General features: G+C 41.2%; 1 protein-coding gene across 1 annotated transcript in view; it reads left to right on the forward strand.

The window, feature by feature from the left end:
* Positions 1-305: 305 nt before the first annotated feature.
* LOC308283022 (uncharacterized protein) overlaps positions 306-26,529 on the forward strand; it is a gene marked incomplete at both ends in the record, with an annotated part of 54,160 nt that continues 27,936 nt past the window's right edge. Inside the window, 3 exons of the mRNA XM_080723408.1 lie at positions 306-573; positions 21,311-21,547; positions 21,844-21,966. Of these exons, the coding sequence (XP_080579534.1) occupies positions 306-573; positions 21,311-21,547; positions 21,844-21,966 (628 nt within the window). The remainder of the gene's footprint in view (positions 574-21,310; positions 21,548-21,843; positions 21,967-26,529) is intronic.

Raw genomic sequence — 26,529 nt, forward strand, 5'->3', positions numbered from 1 at the left:
CATTTGGTTCCATTTGTACACTCTCATTGTTACAAACCTTTGCTAGTGAGCCCGTACCAGATTTTGGTTGTAGGAATGTGTTTTCTTTTTTCTTTTTTTAATACATTCTATATGGCTTTGCTTTCACTGGTCTACAATATGTGTCTATATGTGATGTATACATTAATAGAACTAAAGGTATGTAAAGTGGAAATGTATTGTACATTCATGTAATGTTTGTCAGCTTGTCTTCTCCACATCCAAAGCATTAAGAGAATGAAATTAAAAGCTGACATGTTAACATCATTTGTTTGTAGGAATCGACCATGGGGTCACTTAGGGAACGTATCCGGAAGACTTTGCTTGATCTGGATAAGGAGACCTTCAAGAGCTTCAAGTGGTATCTGCGAGATCGTGAATATGTTGCAGGTTTCGAGCCGCTGACAAAGATTGCTCTGCAGGATGCTGATGCTGAGGAAGTCACCGACCAGATCGTACAAAGCTTCCCCGGTAAAGAATGTCTCATCATGGCCACTATTCTGCCGAAGGTCAACAGGCAGGATATAGCGCCCAGGTTTGGAGACACACCAACAGGTAAGAAGAGAGGATTTATAAGTTAATGTGGTAACACTTGCTATGCAATAATACCTTTTAGTCCAGGATAAACTGTCAGGCTCTTCTCTGGACTTAGCTTAGGGTTGATTGCAGAAGTGTCTAAAATATAAAGGAAAAAGGGTGGAACATGTTCTCGCACTCCATAAAAAGTTTAACTCTTTAGAGACTAACAAATATACTGTATGTATGTTTACTTTCCGTGCGTAGTAAAGTGCAGCAATTGTTTTTGTCATGTGATCTTCATCATCAGCATTGTGACATTCAGCTCACAACCATGAGAACTAACATGGGATGAATGATGTGTCATCAAAATGTCTGCCAGCAGTGCCTAATCATTATTGTAGTATTACAGCCTAATTAATGCCTGGTGCACACTGTAGGCAGAAAAGCTAAAGTTTGGCTTGGTAATTCAATGTTATCTCTATGGAAACCAGCTGCCATGCTCGAAAAAAAGCTTGGAAATAAAAAGCTTGCTTTTTTTCACTAGTCCTCAATTTTGAAGCAGCTTTTGTTTATCGTTCAGACTGGAAAGAGCTTGCTTTTTTTTGCCCAGCCAATCAGAGCACAGCATGATCTGAGTAGGCAGACACGGAGAGGATGACATTGCGACATATGTTTTTTTTTTAATAGTGGCTATATATTAATGATGATTTGGCATATATATGGACTGAAATGAAAGGATATAAAACCAACAAGACGTGAAAACCCTCTGTGTCCTCCTGTGAGACCCCTCTGCATCCACCCCTCTCCCCGGGGAGAGGAGACAGGTCTGGGGGGAGCGGCGGGGCCGAGCCACGGCCCCTGCGGTTCTCATCATAGGAGCAGCGTATGTGACCGACCGGCCGCTAAACGTGTATGCACAACAAACAAAACTAATATGCCCATTATTATTTTAAAGGACAACTTTGTTTTTTTTTTACAAGGGTTCATATTTTAGATTGTAATTAGAGAAAAGAAAAAGTGAGTGTTAAAATGTTTTCATTTGCTTCGTTCTATTGTTTTATCGCGTTTACCGTGCTAAAATGTGGGGCATGCATACGCATGGGGGCATACGTACAAGTGGCTAAATATGTCTCTTTAGACACAATAAGCCAGCAGTTTCTTTATTGCTATTTACAGTAACACGTCTAGCCCCCATAAGTCACATCCAACCATGAAAGGTTGCATTGTATCTTGGGAATGTGTAAAATGATATAAAATTATATATTTAGCCACTTGTAAGTATGCCCCGAACCACTGAAATAAGAATCTCTAAAACAATAGAAAGAAGTAAATTAAATCATTTTAACACTCATCTTTTATATTCTTTAATTACAATATAAAATATAGCTGCAAGCAGCGATAAAGTGGCCAAGGCAGAAAAAGCAGGAAAGCAAAAAAGCATCAAGGGAAAGCAAAGAACAAATCAAAGAAAAACTGGAAGCAGTGTTCTTCCGAACAGGACTCCGGCAGGTCAGGTAGGTTTTTTTTGGCCTAGCGGTGACTCTATAATAGGCCAAAGTGAAAAGGGTGCCACGTGTTCTTGGGCCTTTCACGGCAATCGGACGCTGCATGCGGGATTTGAAGCATTTTGTTCCAAAAATGTGTTTGGCAAAAATTGACCCGCTGGTGGCGCTATAACAGGCCAATGTGAGAAGGGTGGCATCTGTTCCTTGGCCTAGTGGGAATGTGTGTGCAAAATCTCACACACATAGCAGGCTGCGTTTGAGACATTTTGTTCAAAAAGGAGCAATCCTGCAAACCTTGGAATTCAATGTTAGCCAATTAGATAGAATATGATATCTGACAAATCCGTCATGATTACATCACTGTAGAGATACTGTGTACTGATTTGTGTGATTTTCGGATAAAATCTGAAGGAGTAATATCGAAGAATGTGTTTTACATACTGTAAGTTGGCCTTCTGGTGGCGCTATAAATGGCAGATGTGAAAAATGCAGGGCACAGGTTTTTCCTTGGCCTCTGGGAAGTGTGCATACAAAGTTTTAAACTAATCGGTGGTTATAGGTAAAAGCACAAATTGGCCTCTACACAACATGTATGCAAAAGACTGTATGGCTATATAGAATCTTTGGTATGACACGACTGGGGTTTGAACCTGGATCTCCCAGTCTCAGGGCAGACACTCAAACCACTAGGCCACTGAGCTGGTACATGATGTCGTTGCAATCCTTGGAAATCACAACATAGGTGTAGACATGACAGTTTGTATTATAATGCTTGTTTCAGGATTTATGATGCAAAATACATTATTTAGTAATGGCGGATATTAAAATACGCATCAAGGGGGGTTGGGGGACATTTTTAGGAAGGCTCCATATCAGACATTGTTCAAGGAACCAAACTGTGAAGTGTACCAAATATCATGGTTTTACGCTTATATAAACCCCAGGCGGAATTCGATCCAACGACCTTCTGCATGAAAGGAATATGCCCTGACCACTACACTAGGCAGCCACAGAATTTGTTAGCCATGTTTGTTTAAAAAAAAAGTTCTATGTAGGCTGAGTGCCTTGATTTTATTGATTTCTTTTTTATATTTTGGAGGCTTGGGGTGAAATCAATCTGAGTAAATGTAATCTATTGTATGTATTTCTGACATTTTTGAGTGATCATATTTTCTTTTACTCAGAACAGAAAAAAAAACCGCTGTTAGAGAAGGGCTCATTTTAAACATGAACGTGAATTGGAGTTAGATCAGACGTGTCAACATTAAAGAGTTTGACATACGCACATGCCATGGGCATCCAGGATGTTAACATCAACTCAACCCGACGTGGGGTTTGAGCTCACAACCATCCGTATATCAGGCACAGGCACTGACCACTACACTACGGTAGTCACGCATAAAGGACCTGTCATTTTTCTTTTTTTAAAAGAAAAAAAAGAAAAAGTTTCATGCATACAAAGTTTTACACTAATCGGTGGTTATAGGTAAAAGCACAAATTGGCCTCTACACAACATGTATGCAAAAGACTGTAGGCCTATATGCAACAGACATAAAAAAAACTGTGATACTATGCACCTGGACAGTTTAATGATGTACATAGTAAGCCTGGCTGAGCTATGAAGACCATATGAATCGGCCAGGCTATGAATCTCATAGGGCAGGAGCCTATCTCTTGTTTCTGTAGCGCAAGGTAACTTGTTGTACAAGTACACCCCCTGGTCATGACACTAGTATGTCGCAGGGAGTTACCCCCAATCCAACCCTAGATGTTGAGTTTTAAGCAGGGAAACCCATTTTTTATAATCTTTGGTATGATGCGACCCGGGTTTGAACCCAGATCTCCCAGTCTCAGGGCAGACACTCAAACCACTAGACCACTGAGCTGGTACATGGTATCATTGCAATCCTTGGAAATCACAACATAGGTGTAGACATGACAGTTTGTATTATAATGCTTGTTTCAGGTTTCAGGATTTATGTCATGGTTTTATGCTTATACAAGCCCCAGGTGGGATTCGATCCAACGAGCTTCTGCATGTAAGGCATGTGCCCTGACCACTACACTAGGCAGCCACAGGATCTGTTAACCATGTTTGTTTAAAAAAAAGTTCTATGTAGGCTGAGTGCCTTGATTTTATTGATTTCTTTTTTATATTTCTGGGGTGAAATCAATCTGAGTAAATGTAATCTGAGTATTTCTGACATTTTCGAGTGATCATATTTTCTTTTACTCAAAACGGCCGGTAGAGAAGGGCTCATTTTAAACATGAACGTGATCTGGAGTTAGATCAGACGTGTCAACATACGCACATGCCATGGGCATCCAGGATGTTAACATCAACTCTACCCAACGTGGGGTTCGAACTCACAACCATCCGAATATCAGGCACAGGCACTGTCCACTACACTACGGCAGTCACACATAATGGACCTGTCATTTAAAAAAAAAAGATAAGAAAAAAAAAGTTTCATGTAATGTACTTGACGCCTTCTTTCAAAATGATATAGCGCCCCCCTTTGGCCAATTGGGGTAAGATTGGTTTCAGTGATATTTGGACTAACCCTCTATAGTAGTTCATCATGAAATTTTACTTTGCATGTATGTTTTAGAGGCAGAAGAATAATTTGCATAAGACTTGCAATGTTGATTGAATTATTAAAAAAGCATGTTTCAATAAAAAAAAAAAAGATCTGACAGATCTTTAGATATTGGTCCAAAGTTCATGTAAAAGAAGTTCCGTGCACGTGACGCGAAAGTTCCGGAATAAAAGCGGGTTTAAGTGTTTTACAAACTGCTCAAAATTGCGGAAAATCTAAGGGCGGAGCTTACTTAACAAAGACACAGATGTCTTCCGCTTGAGTCAAGGCACGCGTGTAAGCAAGTTGCATGTCTTCAAACGAAACGAGGCATGACTTATGCCCCTTTAAAGTTTGAGTTTTCAAACGCTTCGTATAGCGCCCCCCTTTGGCCAATTGGAGTAAGATTGCTTTCAGTGATATTTGGACTAACCCTCTAGATATTTGCCAAATGCTATGAACGTGTCACTTTGCATGTATGATTTAGAGGCAGAAGAATAATTTGCATAAAACTGCAACATTGAGTGAATTATTAAAAAATATTGTTTTGCTTTAAAGAAAATCCGGCCGCTGTGCGATGACCGTGTTGGTCCAAAGTTCATTTAAAAAAAGTTTCACGCACGTTACGCGAAAATCCCAAGAGGAGATAGATTTTGACTGTTTTTCATATAATTCAAAATTGTGGGAGAGGTAAAGGTCAGAGGTCAAAAGTCAGAGCGTAAAAGTTGTTCGGCATGAGGAGACGCATACGTGTATACAGGTTTCATTGCTGTACCTGAAACAGGGCATGAGCTACACTAGTTCAAAGTTTGCACTTTCGAAGGCTTCCTACAGCGCCACCCTTTGGCCGATTGTTGCGAGCTTCGCGTTTTAGCCGTTTGGCATAGTCCTCTGCCATACTGCCATGAACGTGTCACTTTGCATGTATGATTTAGAGGCAGAAGAATAATTTGCATGAAACTGCATTATACGGTTAATTATTAAAAAATAATGTTTCGCTTTAAAGAAAATCCGGCCGCTGTGCGATGACCGTGTTGGTCCAAAGTTCATGTAAAAAAAGTTTCGCGCACGTTATGCGAAAATCCCAGGAGGAGATAGATTTTGACTGTTTTTCATATAATTCAAAATTGTGGGAGAGGTAAAGGTCAGAGGTCAAAAGTCAGAGCGTAAAAGTTGTTCGGCATGAGGAGACGCATAAGTGTATACAGGTTTCATTGCTGTACCTGAAACAGGGCATGAGCTATACCAGTTCAAAGTTTGCACTTTCGAAGGCTTCCTACAGCGCCACCCTTTGGCCGATTGTTGCGAGCTTCGCGTTTTAGCCGTTTGGCATAGTCCTCTGCCATACTGCCGAGTTTCGTAAAAAACGACTGCACGGTCTAGCCGCTAGAGCAAAAGTGGCGGAAGAATAATAATAAATATAGCTGCAAGCAGCGATAAAGTGGCCAAGGCAGAAAAAGCAGGAAAGCAAAAAAGCATCAAGGGAAAGCAAAGAACAAATCAAAGAAAAACTGGAAGCAGTGTTCTTCCGAACAGGTCTCCGGCAGGTCAGGTGTTTTTTGTTTGTTTTTTTTGGCCTAGTGGTGACTATAATAGGCCAAAGTGAAAAGGGTACCACGTGTTCTTGGGCATTTCACGGCAATCGGACGCTGCATGCAGGATTTGAGACATGTTGTTCCAAAAAAGTGTTTTGCAAAAATTGACCCGCTGGTGGTGCTATAACAGGCCAATGTGAGAAGGGTGGCATCTGTTCCTTGGCCTAGTGGGAATGTGTGTGCAAAATCTCACACACATAGCAGGCTGCGTTTGAGACAATTTGTTCAAAAAGGAGCAATCCTGCAAACCTTGGAATTACATTTTAGCCAATTAGATAGAATATGATATCGGACAAATCCGTCATGATCACATCACTGTAGAGATACTGTGTACTGATTTGTGTGATTTTCGGATAAAATTTGAAGGAGTAATATCGAAGAATGTGTTTTACATACTGTATGTCTGCCTTCTGGTTGCGCTATAAATGGCAGATGTGAAAAATGCAGGGCACAGGTTTTTCCTTGGCCTCTGGGAAGTGTGCATACAAAGTTTTACACTAATCGGTGGTTATAGGTAAAAGCACAAATTGGCCTCTACACAACATGTATGCAAAAGACTGTAGGATTTGGGAACCACTTTGTCACGGGGCAGCCCGTGCCCTATAGACATATGCAATCTGCTTAAAGACATTGCACACACGCACGCACGCACACACACATCATCTGCAGTCACTGGCACTCCTCTGTTGAATGTGCATGTCACGGCCCCTTGGCCTGGCCTGTAGGGCCTGTGTAGCCCTATGTATGGTGGATCCCTGTATTTGTGCTTCTTCCACAGAGCCTATGGGTGTCGGCCAATGGAGCCTGATGATTAGGTGCATTGGGAGCACCTGGCCAGTGCTCCCTGGCTCCCCATAAAAGACTGAGTGGAAAGCCAGTCTCTCTTTCCCCAGACGACAGCACCCTTTGTTTGTTCAGTTCCTTTGAGTTTACACTCTTTACAACACCCCACATCATACTTACCACACATACATGCATTGCTGACACTACTGATTACTGACTTACACACCTCATACTCTTGTAAATATGAGTTAACCCTTTTAGTTAATAAACTATTTTTATTATTTATACCCCTACCATGTGTCCTCCTCAATTTGTCATTGCCTACGGGCCAGGTCGTGACAGTGCAAGTCAAACAGAACAGGGCTGTACCACTCCACTTAAATAGGGGTGGAGGTTGCCAATACTGTGGAGGAGGGGGGTGTTAGACAAAGACATTGAGCAAATTTTTTCTAACAGCTCTGTACATGAATTCCAACCTGAATATGTAGTGTAAAACACTTTCACATTTATTGAAAGGGTAATGTATTCAGAGAGAGAGACTGTAAGCTGCTATATCAGCCATTTCAAGGTAATTGGTTTCCTGGTTAGTGGTAGGATCCACTCCTTTAAAGGGAGGCTGCAAACCAGGGCAACTCTGTTATGCTCAGCAGAGCGAGATGAACAAATCTCAGTGAGAGTTGCAAGGGCCCCATAGCCTAGTGCAGTGTTTGTTATTTTTGCCTTTTTCTTGAGTTTTGCCTTTTGTTCCCGTTCCCGAGTTCTCTATTTTTAGATTTTTGGCAAAGTTTATTTTTGCCATTTTTGAATTTTGGGTTTCACTGTACAAAACTGCATGGTGGGGGCTGGATAAATAAAAATCTTAACGAGACACAAATTGCTTATTATAAGCAGACATGGCAACCCAGGTACATTCAGAGCCCAGAACGCCAACTACTGACACTTTAATGCAAGGACAACAGGAAATCAAATGATGTTTTTCAGGACAGCTTTTTCAGCCTCCGCCTCTTTCAGGATATGAACAGGACTAGAAAAGAAAATTTCCAAGAAATTTTAAGTGTGCCTTAAAAAATTATTTTGAGAAAAAAAAATTGAGAAAAAAAAAATTTTGAGAAAAAAAATCTTTTGAGAAAAAAAACATTTTTGAGAAAAAAAAATTTGAGAAAAAAAAATTGAGAAAAAAAGAATTTTGAGAAAAAAAAAATTTTGAGAAAAAAAAAATTTCGAGAAAAAAAAATGTTTTGAGAAAAAAAAATTGAGAAAAAAAAGAATTTGAGAAAAAAAAAATTTAAGAAAAAAAAAATTAAGAAAAAAAGAATTTTGAGAAAAAAAAATTTTTGAGAAAAAAAAAAATTGAGAAAAAAAATTTTGAGAAAAAAAAATTGAGAAAAAAAAATTGAGAAAAAAAAATTTGAGAAAAAAAAAATTTTTGAGAAAAAAAAAATTTATGACACCAGCCGCGAGTCTGTACGACAAACGGTTCATGAGTTATAGAGGCACTTCCTGTTTGGCGAAGGACACTTCCTGTTACAGAGGGGGCGGGGCTTAATCAATTACAGCTCATCCCTATTGGCCGGAAAAAGACCAAAGTTGTGTGTGCATTTTAAAGTTTAAATCACGTTGCTAGGCAAAAGTATGGCAGAGTTATGTGGCGCCAAAGTTTCTGGGTTTTTTTCGGAGTCCCCCATTCTAAGTCAATGGGGTTTTTGGGCGTCGTTTTTTGCGAATTACATCGCAATCGTATCGCGGATCGGAAAGAAAAGTAATAGCACACCATTCCCGGCCGAGCCGCACATTTTGATGTATATATTGCGGGGGTGGCGTAAATTGTGCGGCAGTTATTACGAGCAGAAATTTGCAAGAACATGACTTACTTACTTACTTACTGACTTAAGTATGGCGGATTACAATAAGTGTTTTGCCATTGCATGGCAGGCACACTTAATAACAGGGGCGGTGCCAGGAATAACATGAATATATAGAGATAAATACTGAATAAAAGTACAAAGGTATTGGCATCAACTTGACATTTTTTGAAAATAGCAGATCTACAAGCTCACAATGCAATGCAACGCATGAGCATTTACTGGAGTAGCCTAGAAGTAAGACTATACAAGTGAAGTATAAAATACCTCAAAATTATACTAAGGATAGTATTTGAGTAAATGTACTCAGTTACTTTTACACCACTGGCATTGTAGACCCAGATGCTTGTGAAACATGATAAAGAAATAGTCAGGCAATAGTATGAATTTCAGTTTATTTACACAAAGGATTTGCAATTGCAAAATATTATAGCAGCATTATTTTCTGTAAGTGGCTAGCAGAGTCAGACTTAACTAAACTTAAATTGTTTTTATTGAAAAACGTTGAGGGGAAGGCGGCTGGGGGTCAAAACTTGGAACTTTAGGGGCTCACATGGGGCTGCTGTCCTGTGGGCAGAGCAGACTATGGATTCCAATTGGGGGGTGTTGGAACCCAGCCAGCCTAGGTGGGGGAGGGAGAGAGAAATGAGGTGAGCTTCAGAATAATTACAGTTGAGCCACAAGGTAGAGAAGAGGTGTTCAATCTGCCTGTTCCACACAGTTCAGAATAATGAACCCACATACACTGCCTTTCTTTGGCTTCAATGAAGCAATCTGGGAGCTGGTACTGATTGTCAGCTGATTGTCAGATGGGCTTCAGGTGTGAGGCTGAGCTTCCCCTGCATGGTTTGAAACAATAAATGAATAAATGAATGCACTCAAACATCATTACTTTATAAAGAAACTCAAAGTCATTACTTCAAAATCAAAATAGGAATGAGTGTCACTGCGGCTGCTTTTTCCTACCCATAACCATAGGTCAGACAGGATTGTGTCAGTCTTTCTGCAGGCTCGCCATCTTTCAGATTCAGTTTTAGGCAATAAACCTGGCCTGGATCAAAGAAAAAGGCCAAATGAATAGAAAAACAACAAATTCAAATAATCTGCTGCACTACAGGCTTGAAACAAAATAATTCCATTAATCTGCCCAACTAGGCATTGGCATTAAACTCAAAATACATCAATTCAATAATCAACGTTGCAGCTAACATACAAGCATTACATTCCAAAAGAAATCGTTTAACATTTAGATCCCAAAACCAAAAACATCATAACATTTCAGAGCACATGGTCAGCTTACCAAGTCACATTGTTCCTCCATCATACACAGCCAGTGTATCGAGTGGATCAGGTAGGTATGGTCAGGTGAGGTAAATCTAAAAGCCAAATTATAGTATGGGTAAGTATAATGAATGAAACTGTTAGAAATTGGAATAGTTGTTGGAATAATGAACAGTGTACAGACCTGCAGCTGCTGCATAATGTAGCAGTGAGTAGCAGCAACCACCAGCACCATGCGGCTTCCAAACAATCTGAGAGGGGGGGAGTGGCCTCAACTCAACCACTATTTATACCCTTGCTTAAGAAGGTTGCCATGTTTGGTCGGGTTGCCATGTTCAGTTGCAGTACCAGGGTTTTCACGGCAAAATGTTGTAAAATGTATTTTAAATGCATGAGGTAAGGCTTGAACAGGGGACTTCTGGAATGATATACAAAGGCCTTACCAGGTGAGCTATGCACAGCTCTGCACAGTGAGAAAATATTACTTTAAATGTTTGTTTTAGAAGCAGAAGAATAATTTGCATAAAACTTGCAATGTTGATTGAATTATTAAAAAAGCATGTTTCAATTTTTAAAAAATCCGATCTGAAAGATCTTTAGATATTGGTCCAAAGTTCATGTAAAAAGAGTTCCGTGCACGTGACGCGAAAGTTCCGGAATAAAAGCGGGTTTAAGTGTTTTACAAACTGCTCAAAATGGCGGAAAATCTAAGGGCGGAGCTTACTTAACAAAGACACAGATGTCTTCCGCTTGAGTCAAGGCACGCGTGTAAGCAAGTTGCATGTCTTCAAACGAAACGAGGCATGACTTATGCCCCTTTAAAGTTTGAGTTTTCAAACGCTTCGTATAGCGCCCCCCTTTGGCCAATTGGAGTAAGATTGCTTTCAGTGATATTTGGACTAACCGTCTACATATTTGCCAAATGCCATGAACGTGTCACTTTGCATGTATGATTTAGAGGCAGAAGAATAATTTGCATATAACTGCAACATTGAGTGAATTATTAAAAAATAATGTTTCGCTTTAAAGAAAATCCGGCCGCTGTGTGATGACCGTATTGGTCCAAAGTTCATGTAAAAAAAGTTTCACGCACGTTATGCGAAAATCCCAGGAGGAGATAGATTTTGACTGTTTTTCATATAATTCAAAATTGTGGGAGAGGTAAAGGTCAGAGGTCAAAAGTCAGAGCGTAAAAGTTGTTCGGCATGAGGAGACGCATAAGTGTATACAGGTTTCATTGCTGTACCTGAAACAGGGCATGAGCTACACCAGTTCAAAGTTTGCACTTTTGAAGGCTTCCTACAGCGCCACCCTTTGGCCGATTGTTGCGAGCTTCGCGTTTTAGCCGTTTGGCATAGTCCTCTGCCATACTGCCATGAACGTGTCACTTTGCATGTATGATTTAGAGGCAGAAGAATAATTTGCATGAAACTGCATTATATAGTGAATTATTAAAAAATAATGTTTCGCTTTAAAGAAAATCCGGCTGCTGTGCGATGACCGTGTTGGTCCAAAGTTCATGTAAAAAAAGTTTCGCGCACGTTACGCGAAAATCCCAGGAGGAGATAGATTTTGACTGTTTTTTATATAATTCAAAATTGTGGGAGAGGTAAAGGTCAGAGGTCAAAAGTCAGAGCGTAAAAGTTGTTCGGCATGAGGAGACGCATAAGTGTATACAGGTTTCATTGCTGTACCTGAAACAGGGCATGAGCTACACCAGTTCAAAGTTTGCACTTTCGAAGGCTTCCTACAGCGCCACCCTTTGGCCGATTGTTGCGAGCTTCGCGTTTTAGCCGTTTGGCATAGTCCTCTGCCATACTGCCGAGTTTCGTAAAAAGCGACTGCACGGTCTAGCCGCTAGAGCAAAAGTGGCGGAATAATGATGAAGTCCAATATCAATGAGTGGCCTTTTGCCACTTCGTGGCCTTGGCCACTAATAATAGTGCTGAAGTCCAATAACAATGAGTGGCCATTTGCCACTTCGTGGCCTTGGCCACTAAATATGAACCCTTGTTGTAAAAAACTAAAGTTGTCCTTTAAACCTAATAAACAACAGGGGTCCTCATTTAGTCAAATATCTCCACGTTTTCATTTCTCCGTTGTTGTATTCTCTTCTCGCTGAAGAGAGTGTGTGTGTGTGTGTGTGTGTGTGTGTGTGTGTGTGTGTGTGTGTGTGTGTGTGTGTGTGTGTGTGTGTGTGTGTGTGTGTGTGTCCGCGGCAGCTTTCACTTTCTTTTTTCAGAAGCGACGCTGTTCGTTTGCTCGATGCTCGTGGTCGTAACAAAAATTGATAGGACACTGCCGAAAGGAACTCGTATAGCTTGGTGGCGTTCCCCACTACTGTCCCTTGCTTTGGATGTTTATTTTGCGCCACCTTGTCATCTCTGGCCGTGCAGGGCAAAGGGTAGGGACGAGCTGGGCCCCTGATTCAGCCCGGGAGCCTGAGGATTTTTTAGCCTCCTGGGCACATTGTGAGGCCCTAAATACTAACCGATGAGCGGTTACTGTGATTTTAGGTCTCATTGTTTTTCTGGTATAAAGACAGTCTAAAGCCCTTTGCACACAGGACAGTTGCGTTTTTTTCGTTTGCGGCATGAATAAAACGCTTTTGGATTTGGTGTGCAATGCTGTGCGGAATCGGCGCTGCGGATCCCAAAAGGAGTCATAAAAGGAGTGATGAGTTTTTTACCGCATGCGACAAGAGTGCACAAATCGAACTGGGTTCGATCGAGAAAAAAAACGCACGGCGGCAGCCACTCGTGGCACGGCTAATTCGGAGCCAGTGTGCATGAGGTCATAGAGAATCATTGTTTTCTTTTCAAAAAGTTATATTGTCCGTTTTATCCGTGCGGTTAAACGCGCCTGTGTGCAAAGGGCTTTAGGGTCGATTCACACTCTAATAGTGAGCCTAACTAATTTCGGTTCGGCACTGGCCAGACCCAAATATGGGTCGTCGTTCCCGGTTCGGGGGGTCGTCAACCGACTAAACTAGGCTCCACGGTGCTGGCGAAATGTTGTGACCTCCCGACTTAATTTCGGTACTCAGCGGTGTCTTCTCATTCATTCAGCCCGGCTTCACGTTCATATTCTCGGCTGTGAATCCAAGGAAACAGCGGTCGTTTGGGAGGGAGACACGCCGACTTCCAAATGATTGTGGACGCCATGTATTGAGTGTTTCATAGCGAATACTGACAGTGCAGCTGGGTCTCGCTGGCGCGCGCGACACACACACACACACACACACACACACACACACACACACACACACACACACACACACACACACACAGCTTTGGTACATGTCTTGCTACTCGCCGACCGTTTTAAAGAGAAAAGAAAAGCATAGACACAACGTGGCTAATGTTCCGTGCTGATTTTCCACGACGAGTTGTGACTGCGTGATGATATGCATGCAGCAAGAGAGGCGGCCGCGGCACGTCTAGACAAGCCAATGTGATGTCTCTGTGGACTGCTGCTACTCAGCACTATAGAGAGATCCCTCTTCACAGTGCTGCTACTCAAAGATTGGTCATTTCAGATCATGAGAGACAAGCCAATGGCCAGCACGTCCCGGGCAAAGGGAACTGGACTCTCTCTGTCTCATCTGCCCAGGGACAGGAGCAGTTGTGGGGAGACTAGTGTGTGTGGGGGGGGGGGGCAAGGAATGCTTGTTTTTCTCTCTCGCGCACACACACACACACACACACACACACACACACACACACACACGCACACACACACACACACACACACACACACACACACACACACACAGGCACAGCAGCAGCAGTGACGGTGACTGTGACTGCCTGGCCGGTCTCCCAGGCCACAGGCAGCGACCAAAAGTTATTTAACAGCTTGTTTGAATGTTCTATTATTATTTTTTATCCAGAAAAAGCTTATGTAGTAACTTATTTCCCATAGTAGAGACGCTATTTTAGATTATAGGTTTCCGAATGTCTCTCTCGGTCGTCCTCAGATGAGCTCCTGTTAAAACCTGTTTTGTCTCGTCGAAAGCAGGCTGACCGGCATAGTTGAGTGACAGGTACCTTGGACACGCTCATTTGCATAAACATAAAGCTGGATGGTTTTTACCAAGCTACATGTTTTTTTAGCTTGCTTATTTTGATAGCTTGCTTTATTATGTGTGAACACGGCTTAATACTTGACTTTATAATGTCGAGAGTTAGTTATTTATATTACTTCAATACAACAATATCTTACAATAAATGCGAGAAGTCTCTGTGTGTATGCGTGTGTGTATGTACCGGTATGTATGTATGTATTTATGTATGTATGTAATCTGCGTATCTCGAGAACCGTTCGTCCCACCGGCTTCAGATTCGGCACGCACGCTACCCGCTGCGGTGCGGAATCACCGTATGCGGAGATGATTGTTGACATCAGGCTGTTTCGGAGGAAACCGGCGCAAGCGCTGACTCATTGTGACATCACTCCATAAAAGGCTCTGACATCACGTAGGCTACGCCACATGAGTCAACAAAAAATGCCATGGTTACATATTGAATGGCATCAGTATGACGTGTTCTGATGTCACAGATCTAGGTGTTGACATCTGCGTATTCTGCTTAAAGAGAAAACAAACAAAAAGCAACAGAGATATTCATATATGGGCATAAAAGGACACATACAGATTACAGACAGATACAGAGATCTCCATATATGGGCATAAAATGGACGCAGACAGATAGATATCTCCAAAATATGGGCATAAATGGACAAAGGCAAACATATGGTAAAATGGGTCGTATGACAACAGTTATAATGGGGTTTGCATTAAATGGTAGGGCATTCACAGAGATCTCCATACAGTATATGGGCATAAATGGACGCCCGTATGCGGAGCTGATGTCTGACATCAGAGGTTTCCGGAACCGGCACTGTGTCTGCAGAGATCTCCATATATGGGCATACATGGACACAGGCAAACAGATGGTCAAAACGGGTCCTATGACAACAGGTATAATGGGGTTTGCAATAAAGGGTGGGGCATTCATTCCCTATTTACATCGTTCCCGAGTAGGCCGGTCCCCGACTAGACACTCGGCCGCCCGACAGACAGATACAGAGATCTCCATATATGGGCATGAAATGGATGCAGACAGACAGATACAGATATCTCCATATTGGGCATAAATGGACACAGGCAAACAGATGGTCAAAACAGGTCCTATGACAACAGGTATAATGGGGTTTGCATTAAAGGGCGGGGCATTCATTCCCTATTTACATCGTTCCCGAGTTTGCCTGTTCCCGACTAGACGCTCGGCCGCCCGAAGGGCGGACGAGCTTCTAGTTACAATAAATACAAGATAAATATAGAAAGAAGATATGATTGACTGTTTTTGTAGTTAATAATAATGTTCTTTCTGTATGTTCTGACAGGAACAGGCCCCAGTGCTGAAAACACACTTCTTGGTGAGAAATTGATTATTAAAAACCTACATGAAAGTCTATAGTTTACTTGTTCTGTTGATGGTTCATCAAAATGTATAAATCTGTCATTGCAGCTCAGCTGATGCTTGACATGAAGGATGAATTTGAGAAACTAAACACTGCATCATCAAACCAACCGACTGGTGAGTAAAATTACATTCAAAAACTACACTCATGTCATCAACATGGATCTGTCCCATATAGCGCCACCATCTGGCCAATTTTTTCAAACACATTTTTGGACACTGTCACTGCTCCTACACATTTTGCCTTAAAATCACGCTGCGACCTGACGGTCGCTTATCTCCCGATTAGGGAGTCTTACTGGTAATAGTAAGCTGATGAATAGTTGTCTATTAGTTTACTTGTTCTGTTGATGGTTCATCAAAATGTACAAATATCTCATTGCAGCCCAGGAGATGCATGATCTGAAGGCTGAGTTAGAGACACTAAAGACTGCATCATTAAACCAACAGACAGGTGAGTCATCTGAAATGTTTTAATAGTAATGGTTAAATGTATTAATATCACTGCTCCTGATAGTTAAGATGGTTAAACCTCATTTCACTGTGAATGCAAATACCGTATACATTGGCAAATACCACAAAGAAGTGTGGACTACATTTTATTATTATATTAGATATTATTCTTGGTTCATCTAAACAAATGTCTTTCTGGGTGAGAAATGTATTATTAAAACATTTGTTAATAGTTTATTTGTTCTGTTGATGGTTCATCAAAATGTACAAATATCTGTCATTGCAGCTCAACAGATGCGTGATCTTCTGAAGGCTGAATTTGAGAAACTAAACACTGCGTCATCAAACCAACCGACTGGTGAGTAAGATGACTTGTTTTTAATAGTAAACTGATGAATAGTTGTTTTAATCTATGTGTCTATAATTTGCTTGTTCTGTTCACCATTCATCAAAATGTATAAATCTGTCATTGCAGCTCAGCAGATGCTTGACATGAAGGCTGAATTTGAGAAACTAAACACTGCATCATCAAACCAACCAACTGGTGAGTAAAATTACATGTTTTTAATAGTAATCTGATGAATAGTTGTTTTAATCTATGTGTCTATTAGTTTACTTGTTCTGTTGATGGTTCATCAAAATGTACAAATATCTCATTGCAGCCCAGGAGATGCATGATCTGAAGGCTGAGTTAGAGACACTAAAGACTGCATCATTAAACCAACAGACAGGTGAGTCATCTGAAATGTTTTAATAGTAATGGTTAAATGTATTAATATCACTGCTCCTGATAGTTAGGATGATTAAACCTCATTTCACTGTGAATGCAAATACCGTATACATTGGCAAATACCACAAAGAACTACATTTTATTATTATATTAGATATTATTCTTGGTTCATCTAAACAAATGTCTTTCTGGGTGAGAACCATGATTAATAGTTTATTTGTTCTGTTGATGGTTCATCAAAATGTACAAATATCTGTCATTGCAGCCCAACAGATGCGTGATCTTCTGAAGGCTGAATTTGAGAAACTTAACACTGCATCATCAAACCAACCGACTGGTGAGTAAGATGACATGTTTTTAATAGTAAACTGATGAATAGTTGTTTTAATCTATGTGTCTTTTATGTGTGAGTCGAGGTTCATGGCCTGATCGAAATTGACCCCAAGGTTCCTGATGTTGGTGCTTAAATTATTTGTGAGGGACCCAACCCAACAGAGCCAGCTACCCTGGCTGCTACGCCTTCAGAGGCCTCAGTTTTTGCCTCGTTTAGTTGGAGGAAATTGCTTGATAGCCATGCCTTAATGGCAGTCAGGCACTAGTTTAAAAGAGTCAAATTAGAGTTAAAATCATCAGGGCATTCAGGGTTAAAAGAGCAATATAACTGAATATCATCCGCGTAAAAGTGGTAGGAGATGCCTTTATAAGAATTTATAATGCGTCCTAATGGGAGCAAATATAGCGCGAATAAAATCGGACCAAGTACCGAGCCCTGCGGGACCCCACATGTAAGGGGGACGGAAATCGGACCAAGTACCGAGCCCTGCGGGACCCCACATGTAAGGGGGACGGATTTTGACACGAGGGCCTACTGCTACAGAAAAACATCTACCTGTGAGATATGATCTGAACCAGTCAAGGGCACTCCCTGTGATACCTACCCATTCCCTTAGCCTGTTTATCATAATGATGTAATCCACAGCGTCGAACGCCACAACACCAAAATGGAGCATTTACCAGAGTCGGCTGACATCAGTAGGTAATTTGAGACTCTTAGAAGAGCAGTCTCTGTGGAGTGTTTTTTGCGGAACCCAGACTGGAATTTATCATATATTTTGTGTTCAGTTAACACAGATTCAAGCTGGTTGGCAACAATCTTTTCTAACATTTTGGACATATGACGCATCCAAGCTTGGCTTTTTTAAAAGCGACTGAACGATTGATTTTGGACATATGACGCATCCAAGCTTGGGTTTTTTAAAAGCGACTGAACGATTGCCTGTTTAAAATAGGCAGGAACCTGGACAGAAACTAAAGAGAGATTAATAATGGAGAGCAGGCAAGGACCAATAGAGCTAAAAACATCCTTTAAAAGAAAGATTGGGATGGTGTCTAAGGGACTAGATGAGGTTTTTGTGCTACTCACTAGTTTTTGTGAGTTATGGAGGGATATGGGTGTAAAGGAATTTAGAGTATACTGACGGTTTGCAGATGAAAGTGGGATGGAGGAGGGGGGTATAATACCTGCCCTAACCCTGGCAACCTTATTGACAAAAAATAGTAGGAAATCATGGCAATCCTCGGCAGAGATGGGAGAGACAGGAGTTTGTGGACTGACAATGGTATTTATGGTGTCAAAGATAACTTTGGGGTTTTGTTTGCTGGAGGAAATGAGGTTTGTAAAATAGGCAGCTCTCGCCTCTTTAACCACTCTGTTAAAATCAATTAAAAGTTGCTTAAGATGAAGACGATGCACGTCCTCCTTGGTGGTCTTCCATTTGCGCTCAGCGCGCCGCCAATTTCGTCTCAAACAACGAATATCCTCATTTATCCAAGGGGAGGAGTTTAAAGTGCGGGAACAGTGCATGATTTAAAAGGAGCAACAGAGTCTAAAATGTTAGTACAGTGCAGGTTAAAATCATGAGCTAAAATCTCAATGTCGCCATTTTCAGATTCAGATGGCACCACTCTGCAATCAAAGGCAGCGGAAAAATGTTCTGCTGAGAGCTCATTAACTCATACCTCGCGATCCCCGTAGAGACCGTAGATTTCCCGATGCACCGCGCTGCCATGCCCGTAGAGCCCGCAAAGTTTAATTAGCTTTAATCATTATGAAAGGATTAAAAGTATTAGCGCAGATTTTCGCTGATTCTGGCTCTTTAGGCCCGCCCCCCTAACTGTATCCGGTCATTTCCGGTCTGGACCGGATCCAGCTTTCCGTATCCAGTCTGAGCCTGGGCCATAGTCCCGCCTCCATTGGTTTACTGTGTAACAGAAGTGGAAGCTACTGGGCGATGGAACGCTCGTTTTTCATTCGGATTTTTGCGTTTGGAAACTTTGATCCAGTCTCTACACGCCTGGATTATGATCCCCGCACATATCATGCGTTTTGCGCGCGAACGTGTCCACGTGTTACCATAGCGCACAGTTGGCTTTTTTCAATGCTTTTTCATGTAAACACTGGCTGATAAGCAGAGATACAGCGTGGCAACGGATATGTCTTTTTCAATGGGGTTTTTTGTATTCGAAAGCTTGTCACCGAGTCTACACGTCTACTAGATGAGTCGCGCACAGATTGTGCACGATGCGTGCGCGTGCCCACGTTAAAAGGTAAGGACAATTTGGCAGCTGCTTACTAGAGCTATGTTTAAAATGGCAGAGAAAAAGTTAAGCACTTGTTCAATGGCCATAGTATCAGTCTTAAAAACAATGTTAAAAATATGCATTTGTGATCACTAAAAGTCATGTCTTCATACACAATATTATCTATATCTAAGCCAAGTGTATTTTATTTCCCTTTTCTTGCGTGGGGCCTGACACATGTTGAACTAAATCATGTATTTAAAAATAATTTATATAACATTGTTTGTGTCCCAAAAATGTTATTGAGCCAGTTTTTGCTCCACACTCCTCCCCACCTCCTGCTCAGCAGGCCTGCCCACACCACCCCGACCCTCTCCCAGCTCCTCCTGCCTCCTTCTCAGGCCTGCCCACCCCTCCCCAACCCCCACTCAGCAACGCAGTAGCAGTAGGTCCCGATTGTGACTTCACAATTGGGACCTTTCTCAGACAGTCCGTTCTGAGACCTGCTTATAGATCTGCCCATAAACTGAGATAGACACAATGGTCAGAAATAGGACTTTGTGAGGATTAGAGGTCTTCACGGGTCCAATTTGAACTACCCGAACCCAAAAGGACCCGGGGGAAATGGACCCGGACCCATATGGCCCCGTCTATCATTTGGAATTTGAGAACCGTTACCCGATCAGCCCCGAGACGTGATGGATCCGATCCGAACGGCCCCGCCTGTTATTAGAAAAATTGGATCCGAAACCCGAGCAGAACGGGAGATCCGAGACCCGAACCTGTCGCCCCGAAATGAAAGAATGCCAACGTTATTATATTAAGAGTTGTATCAGACATATTTCTTACCTAACGTCGCCACGGTGCTGCTGTTGCTGTCAGCGGCGCTGTGCCTCACGCCAAAAGATGATCTTTTCCCAGACCAGTAAGTCAATGCGGACAGTTTGTAAATACAAATAAATCCATGTTTTTATTCCTTCTTCTTTGGCTAGCCAATGCTAATGCTATCGTTTTCTGTCGCATGTGTTGTTCATTATATCTTTCTGCTTTGAGTGTCCATTTTGCTCTGCAGAGCATGACAACACGCAATGACAACTCCATTGTAAACCGTTAACCAAAACGTTACGTTAATATCTTTGATAATAATAACAATCCAACTGATACAGTCAGTGTTGTTGTGACTGAGTGAGTCAGTTCTCACAACCAATGCAACAGATTACATGCTGCATCGTTAGTGCCATCGTGTGGCGTTATCTATTTGGTGCAGTTGTTGCGTTCGCTTTCACTTCAATCTCGGCCTGTCTCGGCTCCACTCGGGTAACAGGAGATACCCGGGGAACCGGGGCAGACGGCCCCGGCCCCGGCCCGCCCCGCGGTAAAAGCTCGAAAACGGCCCCGTTACCCGGCTCGGGGCGGTTCGGATCGCCGGTAATTTCGGATCTCGGGCAGGTCCGAAGACCTCTAGTGAGGATAGAACTTGCTGGTGGGACACCAAAAAAATACATAAAAATTGGAAAAATGAAAATGCATGGTATAGCCCCTTTAAAAGATTCAGTGATACTGATGAAATTGGTAGCAAAATTATCATGACTGTTATTTATGTGTAAATTAAAATCTCCCAATAAAACTAATCTTTCTAGTTTTATGATGGAGGTTAAAATGTTGCTAAAAAAGAACTATTAATATGTATTAATATCACTGCTCCTGATAGTTAAGATGGTTAAACCTCATTTCACTGTGAATGCAAATATACATTGGCAAATACCACAAAGGAGTGTGGACTACATTATATTATTATATTAGATATTGTTCTTGGTTCATCTAAACAAATGTCTTTCTGGGTGAAAAATGTATTATTAATAACCCTTGTTATTTGTTCTGTTGATGGTTCATCAAAATGTACAAATATCTGTCATTGCAGCTCAGCAGGTGCCGCCTCCAGCAGTTACTCTGGTTGAAGCTCCACCTCTGGCAGTGACTCCGGTTGAAGCTCCGCCTCTGGCAGTGACTCCGGTGGAAGCTCCGCCTTCAGCAGTGACTCCGGTTAAAGCTCCGCCTCCAACAGTGACTCCAGTGGAAGCTCCGCCTCCAACAGTGACTCCTGTTGAAGCTTCTCCTGTCGCAGCTTTACGTCCAAGCAGAGACGCATTCTTGAAACGTGAGTACATGTTGGTTTAGTGTGTGTGTGTGTGTGTGTGTGTGTGTGTGTGTGTGTGTGAGAGAGAGAGAGAGAGAGAGAGAGAGAGAGAGAGAGAGCATGCATGCGTGTCTCCATATATTTTATTTTCTCTTCAGCAGGGGTCTCTGTGCTCTCTCTCCCTCTCGCCCAATATATAATAGTGGATAGACTCTTTGTAGACGGTCTGTAGATTATTGAGTAACATGTCCACAATACAGTCATCAGGTAGAACGTGTTTCATCTGTGTGATATTTTATCATGTGTTTTTCTCTCAGATGCCTCTCCTCTGTCATTGGACCCAAACACAGTGAGCAGACGCCTCATCCTATCGGAGGACAACAGGAAGGTGACTGCTACACCCGACCAAGGCTATCCTGAACATCCAGAGAGATTTACCCGTAGGTCTAATGTGTTGAGTAGAGAGAGTCTGTCTGTACGCTCTTACTTTGAAGTAGAATGGAGTGGAAATAGTGTTAATGTAGCAGTCTGTTATAAAGACATCAACAGGAAGGAGGAGCGTCTATCATGCTTTGGAGAGACTGATCAGTCCTGGGTGTTATGTTGCTGGGGTCCTGATGGTGATAAACACTACATGTTCGCTCACAACAACATTCCTACAGCAGTGCCAGGACCTGCTTCTTCCACAGGGAGGAACAGATGGGGTTTTTTTGTAGACCACCCAGCAGGAATTCTGAGTCTCTACAATGTTGATGTTGATAGAAACACAATGAGTCTCATTCATACAGAGAGAACCACCTTCACACGACCTCTCTATGCAGGGATAAATACTGGTACTACGGCAGAGGTGTGTAAGATCTGAAAACATGTTTAAACTCTTAAACCCTCTATACTACAGCTGACCGGGGTTAGAAGTTAACCAATTAACACAAATAAGTTAATTAACCAACCAATGCAACCAATTAATAAATAAGTTAATTAACCAACCAATACAACCAATTAACACCAGTAAGACTCCCTAAATCGGGAGATAAGTGACCGTCAGGTCACATACACAAACTTTAGAAGGCAATGGCCAATCAGGAGGGAATATGGGAAATGGGACAGATCCATGTTGATGCCATGACTTTGGAGATACTGTGTACCGTTTTGCGTGATTATAGGACAAAATCTGTGTCCAAAAATGATGGTGGCGCTAGATGGGATAGATGCATTTTGATGACGTGACTGTAGAGATACTGTGTACCGCTTTGCGTGATTTTAGGGCAAAATCTGTAGGAGCAGTGTCCAAAAATGTGTCTTGCAAGAATCGGCCTGATGGTGGTGCTAGAAGAAGGCCATGTGAGAAATGAGTGGAGGTTGTGGTTTGGCAGCCAAGGAGTGTGTGTGCAAAGTGTGGCATGGATCGGGGCAACAGTGGCGGAGATATGAGTAGGGGAAAAGTGTGAAGTGTGACGTGTCGGTGGAGGTTTTGCTAGAGGTCCTCAGAGTTACTGCAGGGGGTCCTCCAACTCTTTGTGTGATAGGATGTATTTTTTCCAGCATATATTGTGAGGAGAACATTCAGCAGAGCTTTGGTGTAGAGGAGAAAAAGAGCGGTCAAGTTCACTGAGTATTGAGGGCTCTAAATGTGTGATAACATGAACATGAATTCAACAGATTGATAGAAAAGATTAATGTGTGAAAAAACACATGAACATGAATCCAACTGATTGTTAGAAAAGATTGATAAAAAATACACATGAACATGAAGCCATGCATGGTCTACTTGTGCACAAGATGCAAGTTGGCACATCGACAGAGTGCCAACTAGTTTAGTTTTTTTGTTTTTCTTTTGACTTCTATGTTTTCATTTGAGTTCTTCGATTTTAAAGCGGGGTTTGCTAGTTTAGTATAGTTTAGTCTTAATCTAGTTTGGTTTAGTTTAGTTTAGTTTAGTTTAGTTTAGTTTAGTTTGGTTTAGGTTAGTTTAATTTAGTCTAGTTTAGTCTAGTCTAGTCTAGTCTAGTTTTAATTTAGTTTGATGAAATGTGTGATCTCAGTCAGTCTTTCTATAAGCTACTGATCACCTGATGTGAATTACTGATCAAATCAAATGTGTTTAATTTTGATTATTCTTTTCACATAAATAATGTGTTTCATTTTCATTATTCTTTCACATAAATAGTTCCTTTGTGTTTCTGAACTTCTGTGATGTTTACATTTAGATGTTTTTCTTTCTTTCTTTTTTTTCTATTTTTCATTTCATGTTTTCAGTTTAGTAGTTTTTAAATTGAGTTTTTGCTAGCCTAGCAAACTTACTCCTCCTGCCTTCTGATTCGAATGGAGAGTCTGGTTTATGAGGCTAGGGTTTTGAATAGTTTAGTCTAGTCTAGTCTAGTCTAGTCTAGTCTAGTCTAGTTTAGTCTTGTTTGGTTTAGTCTATTATAGTCTAGTTTAGTTTTTATGCTTAATGCTTTATTCTGATTTAGTTTTTATTATTTCAGATTTGTATTGTAATGTATGGTGGTCGGGGACGAGAAAAAGCTAAATTAAATAAATAAAATTAATTGAATAAAATATCAGGCCAGGCTCGTTTGACATCTTTTTTTCTGTGTGTTGACAAATGTTCTGATAAACATTTTATTTAGTAATACACTTCTACACGTCAGGGGCGTCATAAGGGAGGGAAAAGTGGGACTGAGTTACTAGGGCCCATTGGCCCAAGGTGGAGGGGCCTTAATTATTTTAAAGTGATCCCTGACTAATACGACAATTATGCCTTAATACATTATAATTGTCCTCTATAACTACAATGTAAAATTAAAAACACCTTAAATATTTTATTTCTTCTAGAAATAGCTAATCTTTCACTCAGTAGGGGAAATGCCTGTCGCAAGTTGATGATGTCATAAATGTCATGTGTCATTTTTATGGCATGCATGTGCAAAAAAACAAAACACAAACACATTTGAAATATTGATTTGATGCTCATATTAACCATAGGAAGTATTACGTTTGTTTTTATTTTCACATGCATGCCATAAATTCCATAGGGATAGATCACACTTGACATTTATGACATCATCAACTTGCGACGGGCATTTCCCCTATTGAGTGAAAGATTAGCTATTTCTAGAATAAATAAAATAATTGAGGTGTTTTTCATTTTACATTGTAGTTATAGAGGACAATTATAATGTATTAAGGCATATTTGTCGTATTAGTCAGGGATCACTTTAAACTTTAGCTATTGAGAAATAGCAGATCTATAAGCTCACAGCGTGGCACTCGTGCTGCAACCTTGCAGATCTGCTATTTTTGAAAAGTTGTGAAAATGGGTGCAAATCTTACATGTATTTTTTTAAGCGAACATTTGTAACTCAAATTTTGTTTCTGGGGGGTCCCTGGAACTCCGTGGCCAAATACATATCATTTTGGGGTCCTTCACATGAAAATGTTTGCGCACCACTTACATAGAAACATAGGTTTTTCAAAAAACCTTAGAAGGATTTGAAATATTCAAAGACTTCCACAAATTGTTCACGATTTTTCAAAAATAGCAGATCTACAAGCTCGCATGCTGTGAGCTTGCGATGTTTCTGGTTGACATTGGCACATTTCATTCAGGTTTTTTCATCTCACTCATGTCACTTTGTCTGCTGACCTCACTCAGCAACAAAATAAAAATAAAATAAACAAAAATAAAAATAAAACAATTCACAGGAGACAAGCAGTGATCACCCCATGATGTGCACTGCAATGTAGTTTCAAATGCACTACATTGCAGGCGCTTTTTTGAGAGTGAAAAACTAAAAAAGAAGAAGAAGACACGTGTGATATGCATGATCTGGGCAGATTGCCCCAGGAAATGTGCCAATCTCTACCCAAAACAACGGTATATCTGCTATTTTTTCAATAGTTAAAGCACAAAATAATGCGTAATGCGTTCCCAGTCTAAATGGGTTACACCGGCCCCTCCCCCTATGAAGAACATTCATGGGGGGCCCTCAGTGAATCCTTGTACCCAGGGCCCAGAATGTGGTGTGACGCCCCTGGTGACCATAGTTGTTAAGGCATCGGGCCCAGAGTACAGGAATGAGTTGGAATGAAGGTGCAGAGAACGGCGTAGCCAGGATTTACCAACTGGCTCGGCCCGGCACAATGTGGGTGGGCACCGATGTGAGCTTGTACATCGCTATTTTAAAATAGTGAACATTTAAATATTTAGAGGGACAATACAGTCATTTGACATGGAAGTGGACTTCCCAAGTAATATGGAGAAAAATATGATCAAATCAAACTGTGGTGTTTGTCTTTGCGTCCTAGATAGCCGCGCATTGCCGCGCCGTGCATCGCCGCGCCGCACATCGCCACGCCACGAATGTTTTACTTATTTTTGGGTGGGCACAAAAACCAAATGGGTGTTCCTAGGCCTAGTCAGGCCCACCCGTGGCTACGCCTCTGGCGGAGAGAGGACTTGGACAATGTACAGGAATGAGTAGGAATGAAGGTTAGTGAGGCGGGAAATTGCTGATTTCAATACATGATAACATGACATTTGGCACAGATGACCTTCATATGACCCTAATTGATAATCAACCTCTGGCCATGCAAAATTTCTACATTTGCCAAAATGACCAGACAGTTTAAAAAAAAAATGCTGTAACTGTCTATGTTTTAGACAATGTCACTTTGCTTAGGCCGTAAATCTTTGATTTCCCCCTCATTTTGATGTAAGAGAATATGTTCTGGAGGTATTACAACCAGGCAAGATCAGAAATAACATTAGGTTCCAATATGGCGGCATATTTTCCAATATGGCTGCCGATAAATTGCATAAATGTACATCTGCTCATAGTTAATCCACAGTTGGTGATACAACCATGACATTTGGCACAGATCACCCTTATACTACCCTAATTCTTTGGAAAAATGGAAAAAAATACAATAAAGAATTATTACAAATAAATGAAAAAAGTTATCGAAAAAACAATGGGTGTTTTTGATGAATTTATCATGGT

This window comes from Nannobrachium achirus (genome assembly GCF_963921795.1).
Source record: "Nannobrachium achirus genome assembly, chromosome: 4".
Lineage (NCBI taxonomy): Eukaryota > Metazoa > Chordata > Actinopteri > Myctophiformes > Myctophidae > Nannobrachium > Nannobrachium achirus.